This window comes from Stylophora pistillata, chromosome 5 (genome assembly GCF_964205215.1).
Source record: "Stylophora pistillata chromosome 5, jaStyPist1.2, whole genome shotgun sequence".
Lineage (NCBI taxonomy): Eukaryota > Metazoa > Cnidaria > Anthozoa > Scleractinia > Pocilloporidae > Stylophora > Stylophora pistillata.
Genome location: NC_142523.1, coordinates 12,557,488 through 12,577,541, shown reverse-complemented (window position 1 = coordinate 12,577,541; position 20,054 = coordinate 12,557,488). Strand labels below are relative to the sequence as shown.

Genomic DNA, 20,054 nt, shown 5'->3' with positions numbered 1-20,054 from the left:
CTAAGCAACAGGCCGCGCATGCTCGAAGAAGATTTAACAGGCCGAGCGCAGAGGACTTCATTTTTACGTGGACCGTAGGGGAAGTTAACAAATAAACGCCTCTGCCAGTAGGGTAAATGGAACGAAATTATACTGTAATGATTTGTTATGGATTTCAAATCTGCACGAACTCTCGAATTGGAAATAAAAGCTGAAGAGAGTCTAAGAAATGTCGGACATGGTACACATTGGCAGATGGCTTGACAGCTTTGGCTCAGCTCCGTCTTTCGAAAAGTAATTTTGGTCTTATCAATTGGGTTGATAATGTAAATTGGCCACCGTAAAGGGTTATAAAGCTGACGGGCTAACGCGCGAAACGTCAGCTTTGAAACTCTTTACAGTGGCCAATTTACTAGTAGGACTTTAAGCAAACCCCGACGACTACGGCAACGAGAACATGGAAAAACGATAGATCTAATTGGCAGAACAATAGCCCAGCACATGGGTATTAAAACTTTGTACATTTCTTAGCCGTTCTTTGCAAAACAACAACGTGAAATCACCAAAATTTGTGTCGTCTGCGAAGCGAAACCGCGGCGGCAAATTATTTTAATTTACATTTGGAACTCCACGCTACTTTTATGCGTTATGTTAAGTTTGAGTTCTGGCGCCCTATGAGACGGGAAACACATGCAGCCATTTTCGAAATTCTAAATGAAAGTAGAAACTCATTTTTTAATCGACGTCTTCCGTGGCGTTGCCCTCCTGACAGCTTAAAGTCCCTTTCTTGTTGTACTTCCTCATCGACCCCGCACCACAGTATCTTTAGAAATTTACCCCCTCCCCCTTTATCCACGTTTTGTACTCTGAGAGAGCACGTTCTTTCAACCGTAGACTTGCTCACAGGTCGCGCTTTTGAGCCGGCGTAGCGCGACAGTGAGCGCGAATCGCGAGCGAGCCGAGCGTCGAGCCGAGGGGGTCCTACCACACCAGAACAGAAAACCAAGCGAACGACTTTGAGAAAGTCTATTTCAACCGATAACAGCGCCCGTTATATCCGAACTTTATTAAAGAAATTTTTATTTTCATTTTTTAGATATAGCCATCTTTCGAGTAAGATTTTGCAGTCCCCAAAGAGATGTTTATGAATGTGGAATTTATGAAATCTCTTTCGCACTCTCACTGAGGAGTTCCCTACGAAATAATTTTCTTAGGGCCTGATTACATGAGCCGGGCTGGCCCTGTTAGCCGGGCTGATTTCTTTTGTTTTGGTGTTCGCCAAAGCGTGAAAACAAAAGAAATCAGCCCGGGCCAGCTCGGCTCATGTAATCAGGCCCTTAGACTTGGAGAAGTCCTTGACGTAATCCGTTACGCTGATTAAAAAAATTTGACGTCAGTTTAAGCTACTTCATCGGGAAAGACCGGGAGAGAGAGAGAGCGGTCGGAAAACAAATTTAGGGGGTGGAGTGAGCTTGTGATCCTCCACCCTCCATCTGGAAAGGTGCCACAAACTGTCGACATACTCGTGAAGAATGCATTTTAGAATTTCTATTTTTCAGCATTTATTTTAGATTTAACTCACAGGTATTTTCGCAAAAGGAAGCGATCAGTTGTTCTACTATAAATGAAAATGAGAGAGAGAGAATCAAAGAAATAAAACAACGAATGTGTTGTCATTAAAATTGGCCAATTGCGACAGAGTTCGTTCGTCACGTGATAATTTTAAATCTTTGCCGGGAAGATCTGGACCCTTAGAACAGATTTGAACGAGTTCTCCTTCTCTGCTTTTTTTTTTAACTTGCTCAAGCATTTGCAAATTCTCCTTTGAAAAACTAAACAAAATGGCCTATTAACATATGTATTCCACATGGCAACCTCAAAGCGTGAAGGTAAGTTTTTACGAGCTTTCTGAGCTTGTGTTTTTATCCCGGTATTGACCTTTGTGTGGAAGAAGTAAAGGATCGTTTGTTTGTGGAAGCTTTTCACAAAATTTATTTTTTAAGAACTAGAAACCCTGTCGTAATGTTACTAAGTTGTCTTTATCATTTACTAAAAAGTTGTTGGCTCCTTCGTCCCAGAAGCTCAGTCATGGTCTGAAAGCGTTTTTCATGAGCGTAAGATTACGTTTAACTGTCTTTGGCAACTTCTAAAACTGTACTTCCATTTCGACAAACTGTTTGAATGTCGTATTCTACCCTTGTAGCGTTTCCCTGTACTATTGGCGGTGTGTCTAGTCTGATTGAAGACGAGCAGTTCGATTTCGACGTGCCACTTTCGCCAATTGATTTTGATGTTCGGTAAGTTACACTGTACGTACATGTATACATGTGATTATCAACGTTGACTAGATTGGAAAATTATAGCAGTTGTTCCCACAATTTCAGTTGAATTATAGCTGCTCACATGTCATACTTTTAGCAAGGAATGTAAACTGTGTTGAATTATTTTTATGTTTATCGACACACAAATGTGCGTTGGGTCTTAGACACAGTTTTGAAGTCTCTATCTTAAGGGGAGGTCAAATTCCCAACTGGTTTTACTCTTCAATAAAGCTTTAATATAATTGCAACTCCTAATGAAAGGGGCAAGGATACTTGTCGGTTTCAAGGCTGTGGTCTAGCTGTGCCCGGTGGCCCCTGGCGCCTTACTTTTGCTCTTGGGTGACTCAAGAATTTTAGTTTTTTCATACAAAGTACATGCTGGGCACCCTGGATTTCGCAGTTTTAAAGCACGGGCTCCATTCAATTTTCCTTAGAGCACAGCCTTTGTTTTGCTTCAGGGGATAAATTAAAGATTTTGGTCCCACCTAGGGTGTTTTGCATAAAACGACATTACAGCTACGAAGATCTTGATTTTTTTAAAATGACATCAATGTCTATTAAATAAAAATTACAGCAAAATGTCTCTATTTCAAAATGGTCTCTTAGAGGGGTTAAATAAAGCTTGGCTTGTGCCAAGGAGTGTCTTCTTGAGAGGCAAAACTTAAAAATTTCTGACGAGCATTCCCTTGAACTGTAAAGAAGTCTACTTTCCCAAGACTAGCCAGCAACCTGGCATTGCCCCTCAATGTAGGAGCCCTCCCACTCAAAATTCTGCCTTCACCCAAGAATTACCTGGAAATGCTTTTACCAGTACTTGCTATTAAAGAATAGGTAATTAATTTTTCTTTTTTGCTTTATCAGAGAGCATAATGCTGATTTAGAAGATGAAGATGAAGTTTTCTTTGGTCCTGTGGGTCACAGAGAAAGATGTGTTACTGTTAACAGTGAACTTCAAGATGATGACAAATTTAAACCCTTAAGTCCCCTTAATGGTGAACAAATTGCTGAACTGTATAAAGAAGCAACTGCAGTGTCAATATTTATCAAAAACTCTTCCTTCACTCAGAATAATGATAATGTTACAGATGGAAAGGAAAATCGTGATATCTGTGAGCTTTTATCACAAACATTTACAGTTGAAGATGATCATAAAAACATGACTGCAAAAGGAGATCTAGAAGATAACAAAAGAACTACAAAATCTGCATCTTCCCCTGAGTCAGCCAACAGTATTTCACCACAGTCAACAGAATGTTCAGATGACATGAACATTCCTTTTACACCAAGACGAATCTTGCAAGAAAGCAACTCTCAGAGTGGAGCGTTTCAGTCACCATTCAAAAGACGAAAAGCGCGTCCTTTGCAGAATAGTCGCAAGTTTGCTCAATCCAAGCTTCCCACAACACAAATGACACTAAAGACCAGGAGTTGTTTTAATTCTGTGAGTATGATTGTGTTGCTCTTTCACCATTGTTTCATTAACCTTTGAACTCCAAAGATCTGATTTTTAATTCTCCCCTCTGGCTGCTGTACATTTCCATGTAAATTAGTTATGAGAATTTGGTAAATTAGATTAAGATAACAACTTCTACCCAATAAATTTGAGTATTCTCACTACAAGTTTGTGGGACAATGTATAGATATTATTGAGAGAAGTTACATCTTGATCACTTCTGGGAGTTTCAAGGGCTCAATGTAAAGTAAACTGTACTCAAACCAATAGGCCCGGTCTTATAATTTCAAGGCAGTGGTCTAGCAGTGCCTGGTGACCCCTGGCGCCTTACTTTTGCTCTTGGGCGACTCAGGAATCTTAGTCTTTTCACATAACACATATGCTGGGCATCCTGGGTTTCACAGTTTCACAGCACTGGGCTCCCTTCAATTTTTTTTAGAGCCCAGCCATGAATTTAACTTAAAATTGGTAGCCCAATGACTGCAATTGCACTGGAAGCTTATGTTTTTCTCCCACATTTTAAGACTACTATCTCATTCTATTGCTTTTATTCCTATTTTGAAGTCTTTGAAAACAATTTTCCAGCTCTAGTAGATCTTGATGAATCTTACACAACCCAGCCCATCGTCTATTGGGATGGAAACCTCAACAAATTCAATTTAAAAGTGGATCAAATTTTTTATTTCCTTACAAATGTAGTTTTGGCTTCTGGCAATTCTTTTTATTGAACTACGATTATTTTTGTGATTCAGTAGAACTGGTCGACTTTTATGAACATTTTTTGTTCTGTTTTTTAGTCTTTTCTTCAAGCTTTCCAGTACAATCCATTCTTATTTTTAAATTTAGGGTGGCAGTTAGAACAAAGTACAGACTATTATTCAACTAATTTGCCATATTAAATCATTTTATTACAGCCTATAAAAGTAGAACATCTATATGGTCTGAGACAGACAACTGGTGGTTCAGAAAAAGAAAAGGTAACTACATGTAAACACAATAAAACCTCAAATGAATTTACTTTATCAGTAACTAAGAGTACTCAGTACTGCTGGATTTTTTTAATTGATTGATAAAGAAACAACAGCTGTCACTATTAATAATAATAACAAAGGCCTGCTTCAAGGCTATAGATATCGGAGATTAAATTCTTTTTTCTGCCATGGCTGCTTGACTGTGAAAATTGTTCATCTAGACTTGAAGTATATTTTCATGTTTACTCATCAAAAATCTCTTGTTACTACATCACCCATATGTTTGTTGAGCTGGGATTAATTTGTCTTCCAATTCACAGATTCCACGTGTTTCACAAAGTGGAATAAAACCTCCAGGATTTGGTTGTAAGCCCAGACGACGCCGTACAAGTTCGTCTTCATCTGTGTCTTCTACATCCAGTGCTGTATCAGTTCAGTCAACTGATATGAATGAGACTTTTGTCATCTCCAAAGGTTCCTCTTCTGACATTTCATCTATTCCAACTCCCTGTGCACGCAAAGTTCCGGCTACTAAGGCCTGCTTGAAGCCTGTAAATGGAACTGGTGCATTGACCAAGCCCGCCTTTGCCAGGCCTAAAGGACGACCTCAGCCTGTGAAAGCACTTCCACTGCCTGTTACTCACAGCAAGAAAGCCCCACCAACACCTACTGATCCTCTAAAATCAAAGGGGGTGCCTGGCAATACCCCTGTACATCGCCAAAGTGGAATGTGCTCCGAGCAAATGGTCACTAGGTCACAGACACCCAATAACATACAGAGGTCCAAGTCATTTAATACACCTGTAAGGCAAAGTGGGAGCAACACTCCAACTGGCCAGGCTGTTAGACGATGGGCACAAACACCCACCAGAGGGAAAAGCCCTGCAGTGTCTTTAACTCCAAGGAGAAGAGGAAGTGTCACACCCAGGGCTAGTGCCTCAAATGTTCAAACCTCTTTGCAAAGGCACAACAGCGGCACAATGGCAGCCATATCCTCAAAGACTCAGGACAAGAATTCCCCCCCACCATCCACCCCTGAAAATGCAATTTATGCATCCAATGATAAGGTTACTCCACCAAATCCAGGTACAGATCGTTATTATTGCTTCTTATTACACTGCCCTTCCTTGCTGAGTAAAATTCAATACATGATTGGCATACATGTTACTTGGGTTGAAGGAAGGCAAGTTCTTGTTAACACAGGGATTTGTTAATCAGATCAGAGAATTTTGTTGCTGTTATGAAGCATTATCTGGCTAAATTTCAGTTGGCTTAGCTCCCTAAATTAAAGAGTGGGGGTTTTATCTACTATTTATTCTCCTGTCACAGTTTCTTTCTCATTACTTCAAGTCCATTTTTTATATATATTTTTTTTTTTGGCAGTTCCCAGCAATACCATAAAAAGAAAGTCACTGAGTGCAAACAACCAGAAGAGACGCTCTCATCTGCCAACTCCTGTGAAAAGCAGGATCACTAGATCCCAGTCACAGAAGTGTAGATCAATAAGCATTAACGATGTGCCTCCTGATCCCCTTACATTTGGCCTCTCCCCCTCAGCTGAAGTCAAACCAAGGAGTTTTGCCTCTCAACCAGACCCAAATGTGCAACTATCACATTCCCACACAAGAATATCTGATCCGTTTTCTCCAGCATCCCAGTTAGTTACTACTGATCCCATAAGTGATTACACTAATGATGATTCAGTTGCTAGAAATTTGATTGAATGGTCACCTGCTGTGTCCAGAGAAGTAAGTGAGATTAGTGCTACCTTACTACTATAGCCTCACAGGCAAAGAAAAAAAAAAGATCTGCATGTTTCTTTGTACCAGAGATTAGATCATGATCATAATAAGAATGATGATGATGATAATGATAGTCTACAGTACAGCTCAAAAGTAAGTTCTCCAAAACTGTCAATTATCCTAACAGTAATGATGATGCACCTGCTGAATTTAAGAAAACTTCATAAAACATTCATAAATCCCACAGGTATCAACGAACGCTTTTCATTGTACTAATATATTTGTGTTTTTCTCGTTGCCATGTTCCCACCAATCACGTAGCTCCTTTTTCTGCCTTTAATAGCACACCCAACCCACAATTCCTTTATTCGCTCCGATGAAGGGCTAACGCTCGAAACGTCAGCTTTTGTAATCGTTACAGTGGCCAATTTACCATTTCAACTTTGTTGATATATCCAAATTATTTCATAAAACATTGCTTCATTCTTATTAAGATATTTATTAGTTCTCCTTATATTCTTACCAGTAATCAACAGCTTACATGCACATGTTCATTTCTCTTATTCTTTTGCAGGGAAATCTTATTGACATATGAAGATGTCATACAACGTGGGAGTATGGCTGGCATTTAAAGCCCAGAATCAAGAGGAAGACCAGATTTTCAAATAAAACAATCAGAGCACAATGAAAATTCTTTAGAAATTAAAAGTAAAGAAATTAACACCTGTGAAATTTTTTTCACAGGTTATCCAGGGAAGTCACCTTACTGATTGTCAAACACAATGAATGTAACTTGTACATGAGTGTTTCTTGGCAAACAGTATGTATTACATATAGTTTGTTTTGTTGGAGTTACTAACTAGATTTTGTCTTGACATTATTTCTTAACCATATGGAAATACCATTGAATTTGCCTCGCGTTGAGATTATAATAATTAAGTGTACATTCTTAACACGGTACATGATTCAAAACTTTAATTATGAAAAGTTAGCAACTGCTGTAATGAGCACACTATAAATTTACACTCCACTACTTCTGTGACATAGAAAGCTTTTAAATCTTTTGTAATTTTGGAGATAAACTCTTAAACTCCCAGTCCTGATCTTTACTTCTCCCCTTTTGCTGCTACACATTTCCTTGCTAATAATACACCAAAAAATTATGCATGTCTGATTGACTGAAAATGAGTGCATTTTTCATGTAACACGAGTGCAAATTTGTAACATAAAGGCAAATTACATAGTGCCAGCACAGCCAAAATTTCATCTGTCTAGACATCTGTGATGCCTTACTCATGTCAATTAATACCATAATTTCCAGCCATTTACCCACAGGTAATCTGTGACAACATGATTTTCTCTAATTTTGCCTGCAAATGTTTCAAAGACTTCAAATTGCACTCACCCTAGAGGCTCATGCAATTTTGTTGGCTGAAAAATTGTTTACTTGTGCTTATCAACACCAAATTGCACTTAAAATCATGTTATGACCTTTACAAATTAGTTACAAGAATTTGGTGTTATAAGGTAACAATTTCTAACTGATAAGTTTGAGTATTCTCATTACCTATTTACTAGACAATGTATGGATATTCTGAGGAGAAGTTGTGTAATTATCACTTCTGGGAGCCAAAGGGTTAACAAATGAGCCAACTAGCACAGTTTTGAATTTCCAAGCCTGCATGTTTACAGAGGTACAAATAATAATCTTCATTTTAATTTGATTGCTTGACTACCACATAAACCTTTGAACTGCCTTAGGACTGTGAGCCCAATGGAATGGTTTTTCTAAGAACAAATAGAAAGTAATTGCATTCACAGCTGCATATAAAGTGCATTCTAATGCAAGTCTTGTATAAGACCCTAGTGGACTGTGAAGCCGATAGAAAATATATGGGATAATAAAGTATCGAAACTCCAACAGTTTTTGTGGGACAGTAACTATGGAAACACAAACGTAGAACATAGCTAGCCATGTCCTTGGTTGTGTTAGAGATAGCTGTCGGTGGATGCAGTATGCTGAAAATATATACAAAGGTACAAGGGCATATTTCACTAACCAATGCCTTGCATACACTTTACGCCAAATGTAGAATGGGTAGTGCCGATTGTCAGCTAGGAGGTACTCATGCACATATGTAAATTTGTAAATGATTAAAATCATGGATAAAGCAGCTAAAAGCAACCCTATGATATACAATGGTTTTTTAACAGTGTTTTGAAAGGTTTTCAAATAGTTTGCAACGTCTTGAGGCAAAAGTAGCTGTGAGCTGCTGAAGGCAAGGGTAAAAGTCAGTAAGTAAAACAACTGTGGGAAATTTAAGCGCGCCTGATGTTGACTCTTGTCGCCAACTACAATTCCACCATTTATGACCACAAAAAAAGCAAAACATGCTACAACTATACCATACGCCCAGAGACATTTGAAAACCTTGAAGAAGTTGTTGTAAAATGATGTGATATATTCCTTTAGTTCTGTGACAAAGGTTGAGGAAGCTGTTTCTTTCCCAGCTGGTTGTAAAGTTTCTATTGTGGTTACTCCAGCTGTGAACACAACCCATATGACATTAGTTTGACGGACGACAATTGATGCTGCACCAATAAAGGCTGCAATGAAATGGTTTCCACGAAGGCTGAGGTAATATAAGAGAAGAACAAAGAAGGTTGAACTTGAATCCGTGTAGTAGAGGAATGTAAAGAAATACAGCAAAGGAAATAAGGCCAAGACCAAAGCTGTCACAGAACATTTCGTGGGTGAAGTTTTCTCCTCTGCCGTGGGTTTATCTCCCTGTTCAGAGGGGGAAAAAATGGAATGAAATATCACCAATTGTTATGCAGTAACAACAATTTGTTGGTCGAGTGTCATTTACTGAATGCAGGTAACATCTTCCTTCACTTAAATCACCAGGCTCAAAATTTACTATCTTCATTTACATCATCACTGTTTATAAGCACCTCATATCAACATTCCTATCCTTGAAGTATGTTGAAGAATTGTCACCATGGACCCAGTTGAATGACCTAGCTTGCCACGAGTCTCCCATGGCACAGTAATTGAGCTTCTGAAGTACTAGAGTGGAATCCCGATTTCTCGAACCTCCAGGGGAAACACAAATTGGTTCAAGAAATTGGGGGTGAAATTGCAAGTGAAGCAAACCAAGGGGAAACAAGTTCAATATATAAACAAAGTTGAAATGATAAATTGGCCACCGTTAAGATTATAAAAGCTGACGTTTCGAGCGTTAGCCCTTTGTTGGAGCGAATAGAGGAATTGTGGGTTGTGTGTGCTTTTAAAGGCAGAAAATGGAGCTATGTGATTGGTGGGAACATGGCAACGAGAAAAACATGAATAAATTAGTGAAATGACAAGCCTTCGTTGATACCTGTGGGATTTAGACTGCCGGTTTGAAAGATGAGCTTTTGTTCAAGAGTTTTATGGCTTTCCGTGCTACCTAACTGTAAGGAAAGACCGCAGATTGCCATATGTTGCTTAGAATGATTAGGTAAATTAAAATGTCTAGCAACTGGTTTTGATGTGTCCTTGTCATTCCTCTCCACATCGCAAAGGTGTTCTCAGAATCGGTCACCTAGTCTTCTGCCTGTTTCACCAATGTAAATCTTTTTGCAATGAGTGTAAGTTATGCATTAGATTACATTGGTGGAGGTGCACGTGAAGTGATCGGTGATCTTAAAATGGATCGTTTGGAATGAAAGGACACATTTTGCATCGTGCACGAGCACATTTAAAAGTGCCTGATGGTCATTAGTCTGAAAAGAACTTCTGACAAAAAAAATTGCCTATGTTTTTGTCGCGTTTGAATGAAATGAGTAGAGGCTGCGAAAAGATAGTGCTTGTCTCTGGATTATTTTGAAGTAATTTAAAGTTTTTAAGAATGATGGATTTAACTGAGTGGTTGTGAGGGTGAAACATGAGAGTAGCTCCATTTTCTGCCTTTAAAAGCACACACAACCCAGAATTCCTCTATTCGTTCCAATGAAGGGCTAATGCTCGAAATGTCAGCTTTTATAATCTTAACGGTTGCCAGTTTATATATTGAAATTGTTTCGTTACCCCCACCGACGCAGTCCCAAACAGTTTCTTTAGAAACTATCAGCCTTTATTCAAGGGAAACAAGGTTTGGTTCGAGATATTGGGAGGTTCGAGAAACCGAGGGTGCGAGAAATCGGGATTCCACTGTAGTTGAAAGTCTGTAGGTTTTGCTTCCTTCTGAGAGCACTCTAAGTTTTTTTTTTTTCTGATTATGCCTGCAGCATTTGCAGAATAGCATCTTCCTTCGACAATTACCTTCAGTTGATGACCAACCTATGTATTCACCATTTAATTATATCAACTAAAATAACGCTTTCTAGACTTCCAAACCATACAGAATGCTTGATGCAGCTATGAACTAGTAATGGCAGCAATCTCACCAGACTTCTCTGTAGCTCATGGGTTTAGCCCTGTACACCCTAACATTAGTATGCATATTCTCCATACTGTTCCCTATACATTTCCCAAGGTGCTGACAAGGAGAATTGCTTAGTAATCAAGAGCTTCTTTAGCTGGTGATTTTTTTCCTGTTCCCGTGACCTTAATATTTGATTAAGAGGTGATATTGCAAAGATAAATTAGATGATAATCTCCTTTAGGGGTAAAAGGTGAGGGGACCCGAAATTTGAAGGTCTGGCATTCGATACCTAGCGAGTGACTCAGACCCTTGCCACCCATTCTATAACTTTTTGATACCGTATGACTCGATTGCGTATGGAAATCTGAGCACATCACACCATTCATAAAATTCCAATACACGTCTTTTAAAATCGTACCTTGCGTGACTGTCGGGTTTTGTCGCAGTGAAGACGAAACAGGATCTGCCTCAGAAGCCACACATTACCCATCAGAAACAAAGTGTTCACCATCCGTAGAAAAAACGTCGAACACACAACACGTAGTTCGTGTCCGACGAGAAACGCCAAAGCTCGCAAACACGCGAAGGAAATTAAATACAATCCTGGCAATGTTGTTATCTTTGGATCCCACTCATCGAACTTGTAATCGCAGTATTTCTGAACTTGGGGGACATGGAAGATCTCATCCATATACGGTTGTGACTGTTTTGTGTTGAATTGAAGGAAAATGCCCATAGAAACTGCAAATAAACTGGAGTACCATGCGTAGAACGAAAAGGCCGCCATTTTGATTGAAAGTTTAACACCTAAGTATTGTGGGACTAGACAAAATTGCCCCAGGGCCCTGGAGTGGGCAAGAGTTCGTTCCTCAACTCCTTGATCCCATTCCAGCACAATTAAACTACTTACCACTAAGGCTGAGGAATAATAGAAGGCCGAAAAATAATAGACGGCCAAAAAATGATGCGCCGAGAAAATGTGATCAGCTATGCTATAACGGCTGATAGTTTCTAAAGAAACTGTTTGGGGCTGCGTCGGTGGGGGTAACGAAATAATTTGAATATATCAACAAAGTTGAAATGGTAAATTGGCCACCGTTACGATTATAAAAGCTGACGTTTCGAGCGTTAGCCCTTCGTCCGAGCGAATAGGGAAATTGTGGGTTGTGTGTGCTTTTAAAGGCAGAAAAAGGAGCTACGTGATTCGTGGGAACATGGCAACGTGAAAAACACGAATAAATTAGTGGAATGAAAAGCGTTCGTTGATACCTGTGGGATTTAGACTGCCATAGCTACTATAGCTTAGTCTTTTTTAATTCATAATTTCCACAACCTTGAAAGCCAAGTTTGACCATGAGTATGCACGTAATCATCAAACAGAGCCCTTCATTTGTGCTGCAAAGTTAGGTTTAAAAGCAAGTAACGAAAATGCCGTAATAACCCTTTGCACCCAGACATCCGTGTGCATATTCTCCACGCTGTTCTCTGTCCGTTTTCTATGATGATGATGACGAGGATAATATGTTAAATAATCAAGGAATTCTTAAGCAGGTGATCATTTCCTTTCATTTTATCTCATGAGCATGATGTTTGATTAAGTGGCGAGACTGTCAGGAGAATTTAGATGATAGCAAGTCTTAGAGGGGGTTACTAAGCTATGATCAACGACAGGGTTCAAATGATTAACACCGAGGGTCTGGAATCAGCCTTTCTATCCACCTAGCCTTCTTGAAAACTCCGACATTTTTTTTGCAATTCTGTGTTTTTCTCAGGCTAGGTTGTCACTAGAAGCTTTAAAACTGCCAACAATTTCTTAGCTATTCTGTGTTTCTCTACGTCAATAACAAGCTTAAAGTACAGCACCCAGGTACAGAAATCTATTCAGAGGTAATATGAAAACAGCTTTCAGAGTAGTTATTCTTGAAAAGTACACATTACGATCACAGGTAAAACCATCAATCACCGATTGAAAATTAACGTCGGGAGCAGTCATTATTTACATCATCTATCGCCGGGGGGGGAAGGGGTCAGAGGATTCTGGGGGGATTACAAGATATTCGGGGAGAACAGAGGGTAGGGGATCAGTCGTCCCTAACAGAATGTAAAAGGGGACTAAAGAAAAAAATGACTACCAGGTAGGGATCATCAGAATAGTACAGAACCTGACAAAGGGATCAGGTTAATAATTTGCGACACGCCTAAAATTCTTTACCCCGTACTCCCCCCCCCCCCCGCCCCCTTCTAGGTCATAAATAATGACTACCCTATATTTTATAAACGTTTTAAGCTGTTAAATCAAAACGCGTGTCATATTTCAGGAAATGGGTAAGTTTTATCAGTACGTAAGCTCAATTTATTTCGAAGGATGTGTTTTCGCACGCTCATTAGTGAATATCATGAAACAAGGTGCTTTAAGCCTGTTAAAACCTTTAGACACGAATACTTGAGCCCGTTACAGTGTGTTCACCGTAAACGCTTGGCAGACATATCTTATAGGCATGCAAAGTGTGCGTCCGTGCGTGCGTGCTAAAGCGATCGAAATAATCAACTAAAAAACTAAAGTGGTTGCCCCGTGGCTCCTTGATTGCGTGAGTTTCGCCCTCTCGCACCGTCAGCTAATGAAATTAAATGAACTGCAGATCATTTTCGTCAATAAGCAGTGTTCTAAGCCAATCACACGCTGGCGTGTTTCATAGCGAATTTAATTAGCTCCGGCTAAGTAACGAGGGTCATTTACTCATCTGGACAAGGTGCTTGTTGGATATCAGGTTTTTGCTACTTAACGACTGAGTTTTCCTTGCACTCTACATAGATCACAAGACACAGGTAAATGACATATTTTATAGTTTTATTTGAAATGTGAAACACCCTTCAAGTGTGCTTAAGATTTGTCCAGAATTCCAGCGTGCTAAAGTTGTTAAGTTCGCATCTGTTTACGTTGTCAATTACGGCCTTGATTTGGTGGCCAATTTCTGATCTCTTGTTAACACACCCAGGGTGCTTTATGCGGCTTAAATAAAACAGCTTGCAGTAGAAAAAGCTTTTCAACATCGAACACAAAGATAGCCAAGCTTCAAATCACTTGGCTTTGTTTAAAGTAAAGAACATTTTCATTATGACAAGGGTGTAGGACAAAAGCGAGTTGACTAACCTTGTTTCACAATTGAGTGATCGTGAAAGCATTATGTTGGCGATCCACGCGGCTGCTTCAACACGTGTGTAATTTTAGATCTTACAGGCAAGAAAATTAGGTAGCTTATGCGTATCGCTCTGGTTTGCTTTAAGAGCGACTTTGTTGCATGCTTTTGTTTTCAATTCTCTCGAGGGGTAACGAACGGAAATGACATCTTTATGAAGTATTAACGTACCACCTTTAGTCCACTTTAGTCTCCTTTAGTCCTCCTTTAAAAAACTAAAGTCGCCAGTTATCTCCTACAAAGAACACTTGGCCGCCATATCCGTGACGAAAAAGCTTAGTAATCTCGGGGTTTAATTAAATTATTACGTTTTATAGCTCCTACAACCAAACTGTAGGCTGAAAAATCCAAAATCCACCAAGCGGTTTTGTTTACTTCATGTCAGCACTAGTTTAAGTGTTTACTTCAGGGTCAAAAAAGCTGCGTTCTTAAAATGCATTGAAAAAAATCCATCAACAGGAAAAGTTATCGTCAAAAGCATTAAAATTCCCAGTTACACTTATATTGCGGTTTAAATGGGAATTAAAGAGGTTTTTCCTTGTGAAACGCTACTCTCTCATGATGAAAGAGTTACTCAGTAGCATATTTGCGTTAGGGTTAAGTGGAACCGTATCCCTTTTCTTGAAACCTGTGGAAATAATTTAGCTTTCCCATATCTGAACCGAGATTAGTCCGGTAGCCAAGCATTGTATCTGAATGGTTCTTACTCCCAACGTCACGTGGATTGGGAATCAAGGCATCTCAGTCATTTTCAAAGGGCACAGACAAACGTCGCTGACCATTCCATTGTAAAACCACAAGTGCTTCAGGCACTTGGAGAAGAATCGTTAAATTTAAGTACTTTTAGATCAAATGATTACAGACAAAAACCATTGAAATGCGATTTGTTGCAAAGTTCAAAGCGCGATAAGAAGTTTCGAGTCGTTTTCAACAGCTCGAGAACGGTTTTATTTGGAGAACTCGAAAAAAAAAAAACTTCGGTATTAAAGGAACGTAGACATGGCTTTTGTTGTGTAATATATGGATAAGAACACTTGCTAAACTCCATGGGGTGCTAGTTTCTTTTATTTAAACTGAATATTATTTTTCCAATTGTTGGCATTCAAATCATACTTGACGATGTCGTTGAAATGGGTTCAGTTAAATATAAACATTTGCGGCCAGGGCAAAGGTTATGGACTCTTATTTCAGTCTGTAATTAGAAAGGAGACCGACTTTTCACAGAGTGAATTCTATCATAACCATCAGCATTTCTAAACAAAGCTATCTGGGGATGTCATTGCGCTTTTTGTTTTATCTGAGGTCATTTTGAATCAGTTATCACTTTTAATCAACGTTAAGAAAGTTGACAAAGAATAGTTTGTTTGAATTTCAAGTAATTTGTTTTGAACGTCAATTATTATCCTTTGATTTTGTTTTTTTTTTTTTTCAGCGTTCAGTAATAGTTTAAGGTGCCAGCTTTTCTCGCTTGTCTAGTCAGTATGCTCTGTTTAGCTGCCAAAACACCCAAACAATGTGCAAAAATCGCTCAAAAATCCTAATCTACTTTTCAGAAGAATTATGGATCGCGATGAAGCGAGCGTGACGGCGTCACGTCGTTCCGATTACGTTGTGTGATCGTTTGAAGAACATTTCGATATTGCTTAAGATTGTACAGATTTCTACTGATAAAGTAGTTTTTCAACAACTTGGGCGCAAGAATGAAGATCGAAAGCTCAATTCTTACAATCATTATAGAAAAACAAAAGAAAATCGACTGCGGCATTCACTGTTTCTAGTAAACGTTAGGGACTTTAGCAATTAGGAGGGCAACACCAAAGTAGTCGTCAAATAAAAAGGAAGCTACAATTCGCGTTTGGCTGGATGTAATTTTGGCTTCTTAGAGAGGTGCTCCGCCACTTCAGTATAACGTATGTGAGCAGCTTCCAAATGGAAAAACTTGAATAATTTGCCGTCGGGGTTTCCTTTCTCAGACCTCGCAAATGTTGGTGATTACAGGTTATTGTTTTGGAGAGGACGATTAAAAAATGTACAAAGTTTGAAAACGCACGCGCTGAGTTTTTTTTCTGTCCATTAGATCTTTTGTTTTGTCACTTCTTCCGCGTCGCGGTCGCCGTCTTTGTTTGCTCAAGGTCCCTGTAATGATAACCAAGGCCTCCCAAAAATTTCTGGAGAAGTGTTCTCTAGCTGTGTGAAATTCGCATAAATTCCGTGAAATATGACTGCGTCGTCAAATCGCCGTCGGTTCGTCGGTGGGCGTGGTTAGCCTTTCACCACGTAGTCTTACCCATCATATCACGTATCACCTGTTTGGACTTTCAGATCATCTCCCGACCTGTTTCTTGGTACTTCATGGAATGTGCCATCGAGGTCGAGTTAGCAACATTTGCTTCAGGTTACAAACACTCAATGTAAATGATTGAAAATCTGTGTGTTGTGTACTTCTATTGAACCACAAACCCTTTATCTGTGAAAAAGTTGTTACACAATCGTTCGATAACTGAGGGGCATAGCCGACATTTTTCAAAGATTGGGGGAACAGCGGGTTACAGCGTGTCCGACAACCAGACGCTAGACCAACCACCCGAATGTCATGTAGACATCCTTTGTGTGTCTTATAGATACTGGAATTTTTCAAGCCGAGAAAATACTTCGGATTCGCACATTTTTTCCCTCTGGAATTGTAAGGTTCGAGTGTTTTTGAATTTTTGAGAATTAAACAAGGGGTAGGAGGAGGGGTCACGGGCACCCAACGGGGCCTCCCTCTAACTCACCCCACCCCCACCCCACCCCCACTCCAATAATTCCTCTTTTCTGCTTCAGACCTCGCGATAATATGCATACTGTTTTTGCTTCAACAAGACAGCTCCGAACGGTGAATCACCCGGATCCAAAATCATGGATTTGATCAATTATTTGTCGGCAGAGGAATGGCAAACTGCAGAAGGAGGGAATTTAGAAGGTACTTGAACAGAAATTAGAATTTACATTGATTCAAATGGATCTGATACACACAGCGCAACATTGAGTGTTACCATACAACTGTAAAAGTCTACTCGTGTAAAGGAATCCTAATACTTCATCCCCTTTCACAACTGAATGATGAAGGACAAAATAAAAAAAAAAAAACCGATCTAGAGTTGCATAAATTGGAAAGGTGCGTGTAGTCTCTACCCCTCAATATTTTTTCGTTGGGCGTGTGTTTGACGCGCATGCGCTCCCCTTGCACCGCGAGTTTCTCTCATCTCAACCGCCTCTTTCATTTCAACCGCCTCCCGGTTAGCTCAATGGATAGAGCGCTGGACTGTAGTGCGGGAGGTCGAGGGTTCGAGCCCCGGCCGCACCAACCCTCAAGGTCTTAAAATAATTGAGAAGAATTTGCTACCTTTCTATAACATCAAGAAATGGTTAGATATTCTAGTCTTCTCGGATAGGGACGAATAAATGGAGGTCCCGTCTCCTGCAGGGTTGGGGCAGGAGACGTTAATTTCCCACACACGAGATTACTGTGTGATGGATGTCCTCCCCTGGGGTGGGATGGGTGGGTTAGGACAGCAGGTCTACATCAGCTATTACAGCTGCCAAATAAATCAACCTGCTTAAACAAATAAATGAACTCTTCGTACACCGTACTTCTTCTCGTCCCGCTAATAGGGACCTTAAGAAACCATGACGGCGACGCCAAGGAAGACTTCGATTAAAAAATGAATTTCCACTCTTAGTTAGTATTTCAAAAATGGCTGCAGGAGCTTACTGTCTCATACAGCGCCACAGCTCAACTTCAGCGTGACGTATAAAGTAGCCGTTGAGTTCCAAATGGAAATTAAAATAATTTGCCGTCGCGGTTTCGGTTCGCAGACGACGCAAATTTTGGTGATTTCACGTTGTTGTTTTGCATAGGACGGCTAAGAAATGTACAAAGTTTCAAAACGCACGTGCTGAGCTATTGTTCTGCCAATTAGATCTCTTGTTTTTCCACGTCCTCGTTGCCGTCGCCGTCGCCGTCGTGGTTTCTTAAGGTCCCTAATGACTTACTTATGCGTGCGCAACCCTCACTACACACCATTCTTCTCCTTCTTATCTGTTCAGCGTCTGTTGCATGGGCTAAAATCTCAGATCGAGATAAAGGAAATTAAAAGTGAGAGAAATGATGAATATTCTAAATAAACTTTCACAGGTTTTGAAGAATACCGCATCATCCGTCGAGCCTCAGAGGGTCAAGGCAAGTATAAATATTCTGCCTTCGATCCGAAAAAGGAAGTTCCTGTGGAGCTTCACATTACCGGAGCATCCGAATCTAGAGATCCCTTGAAAGAAATCCAAGTTATAAATCTGCGCGTCGATGGTGACAAATTTATTACAGGGATAGACGACAATGGAGATTGTGTTGTCAAGAAATGAGCGCACCCTTAAATACTTACTTAAAAATTGTTGATATACTAAGAGAATAGCTGAATTGTAACAGTTAATAACTCGCTTTCATAGTATCCGATACCACATACTGCGGACGAGATTCTTTAGTCAAGTTATTTTACGAAAGTCTGAGTAGTTATTCCGACTAAATTTCTATGACAACCCCTAAAGATTAAAGGTCAATGAAATAGTGATTAACGAGCCTAGGGACGCACGTGTCACAGAAATATAAAAGAAAAATCAGGCTGTAATAGAAAAAAAAAATTTAAAAAGCTGCATAAAGACTCGGCTTTTCTAGTACCCAGACCTCCCACGTTCAAGCGGTTTTAGTTACAGATACACGGTAGGACCTGGGTACGAGATAAGACTTGACCTAACCTGATGTGCGTTTCTCCGCCCGAGGGAAGATTTGAGACGAGTCGGGGAAAAGCATGCAGGGGATTTGGCCCTAATTATCAGTACTTAGCATTCGCCAGACCTCTCGCAGGCTCGTGTTACTCTAGGCCTCATACTTACCGCGGGCGAAGAAACTTCCGTGCCGAAGCTCTAAGGTCAGATTTCACTACTCCCTCAAAAAGCAGAACAAATCGCTAAAGAAGATTTACGTCACTTTCTTTGTGAACTAGGCAGCTACAACAATATTATTCATTTCCGTTACCAAGTATATGTTGACATAAAGATTATCATAAATTATAACATAATGAAAATAGTGCGCATCGTCTGATTGGTGAATTCGGTTTTCAAGTGGATGCTTTATCAGGTTATGGAGCGATAGAACGCAGGTTATTAGGTTATAGAGCAATACAACGCATTTTTTTTCGGGCTCTTATAACGTGATAAACTCTCTTGAGATGTTAGGAGAACACGAGGACAGTTTATAAATCCCTCGCCTTCGGATCGTGATTTGTAAGCTTTCCTCGTATTCTCGCAGTATGACGCGTGGCTTTATCCCGGAGAAACGTGTTCTATTGCTTAAAAGTATCTTCATGAAGGTCAGAAAATCTCTAGTGCCCCATGAAGGCGCGGCGAAGAGTAACAAAAATTCAAAGAAAAACTCTTTCAATGTAAAAATACAGTATATTAGTTACGAAAGATAACTTCTGAATAAAAACAACAAATTCTTGAAGCTGAAATCATAAGAAATGTATGACAGAGAATGCAGATAATTAATTAGATCAAGAGGCGACGATTGTTAAAAGTTCAAAGATTATTAGCGAAAACAAGAGAACATTCATTTTTGCTGCCTAATGGTGTAAGTTTAAATTTGCAATTGTATCAAATTACTTAACAAATTTCTGGGGATGTCTTCGTTGTAAATAACCTCTATTTTCAGTTTTCACTGTTTCAACCGCTGAAGAACGTCTCCTTCATGTCTGTTTCTTCACGACCATTGCGTGACATCCCAAAGTGCAGTTGCCAAGGGAACCGCACGGACGAGAGCCAGTTTTGAACACGTAGTCTTCCATTTGCCCATAGTATAGACAAAGAGAATATTCTCAAGAGTTACGATCACCCGCCTGGCCAACCTCGTTCCCAGGGCCTTTTCCCACCCCCAGCTCCACCCCCGAC

The 20,054-nt window shown here is 39.8% G+C and overlaps 3 protein-coding genes across 4 annotated transcripts; 2 read left to right on the top strand and 1 right to left on the bottom strand.

Moving 5' to 3' along the window:
- Nucleotides 1-1,692: 1,692 nt before the first annotated feature.
- On the top strand, nucleotides 1,693-8,387 carry LOC111339425 (uncharacterized). The gene is made up of 7 exons (XM_022946080.2): nucleotides 1,693-1,868; nucleotides 2,183-2,276; nucleotides 3,162-3,741; nucleotides 4,668-4,730; nucleotides 5,045-5,810; nucleotides 6,108-6,472; nucleotides 7,041-8,387. The coding sequence occupies exons 1-7, from the start codon at nucleotides 1,847-1,849 to the stop codon at nucleotides 7,059-7,061; spliced, it is 1,911 nt and encodes a 636-aa protein (XP_022801815.1). The 5' UTR covers nucleotides 1,693-1,846; the 3' UTR covers nucleotides 7,062-8,387.
- On the bottom strand, nucleotides 6,946-11,696 carry LOC111339426 (dol-P-Glc:Glc(2)Man(9)GlcNAc(2)-PP-Dol alpha-1,2-glucosyltransferase). The gene is made up of 2 exons (XM_022946081.2): nucleotides 11,294-11,696; nucleotides 6,946-9,254 (listed from the first exon to the last, which is right to left on the bottom strand). Exons 1-2 carry the CDS (start codon nucleotides 11,660-11,662, stop codon nucleotides 8,199-8,201), a joined length of 1,425 nt encoding a protein of 474 aa, XP_022801816.1. The 5' UTR covers nucleotides 11,663-11,696; the 3' UTR covers nucleotides 6,946-8,198.
- A 1,875-nt stretch (nucleotides 11,697-13,571) lies between these two features.
- LOC111339418 (uncharacterized) lies at nucleotides 13,572-19,611 on the top strand. Of its 2 annotated transcripts, none has more exons than XM_088760903.1 (3): nucleotides 13,572-13,701; nucleotides 16,935-17,034; nucleotides 18,250-19,611. In XM_088760903.1, exons 2-3 carry the CDS (start codon nucleotides 16,971-16,973, stop codon nucleotides 18,471-18,473), a joined length of 288 nt encoding a protein of 95 aa, XP_088617029.1. In that variant the 5' UTR covers nucleotides 13,572-13,701; nucleotides 16,935-16,970; the 3' UTR covers nucleotides 18,474-19,611. The 2 variants fall into 2 exon arrangements, with proteins under 2 accessions (XP_088617029.1, XP_088617031.1); XM_088760905.1 differs by having other exon boundaries at nucleotides 13,574-13,701; nucleotides 16,939-17,034.
- Nucleotides 19,612-20,054: the final 443 nt, after the last annotated feature.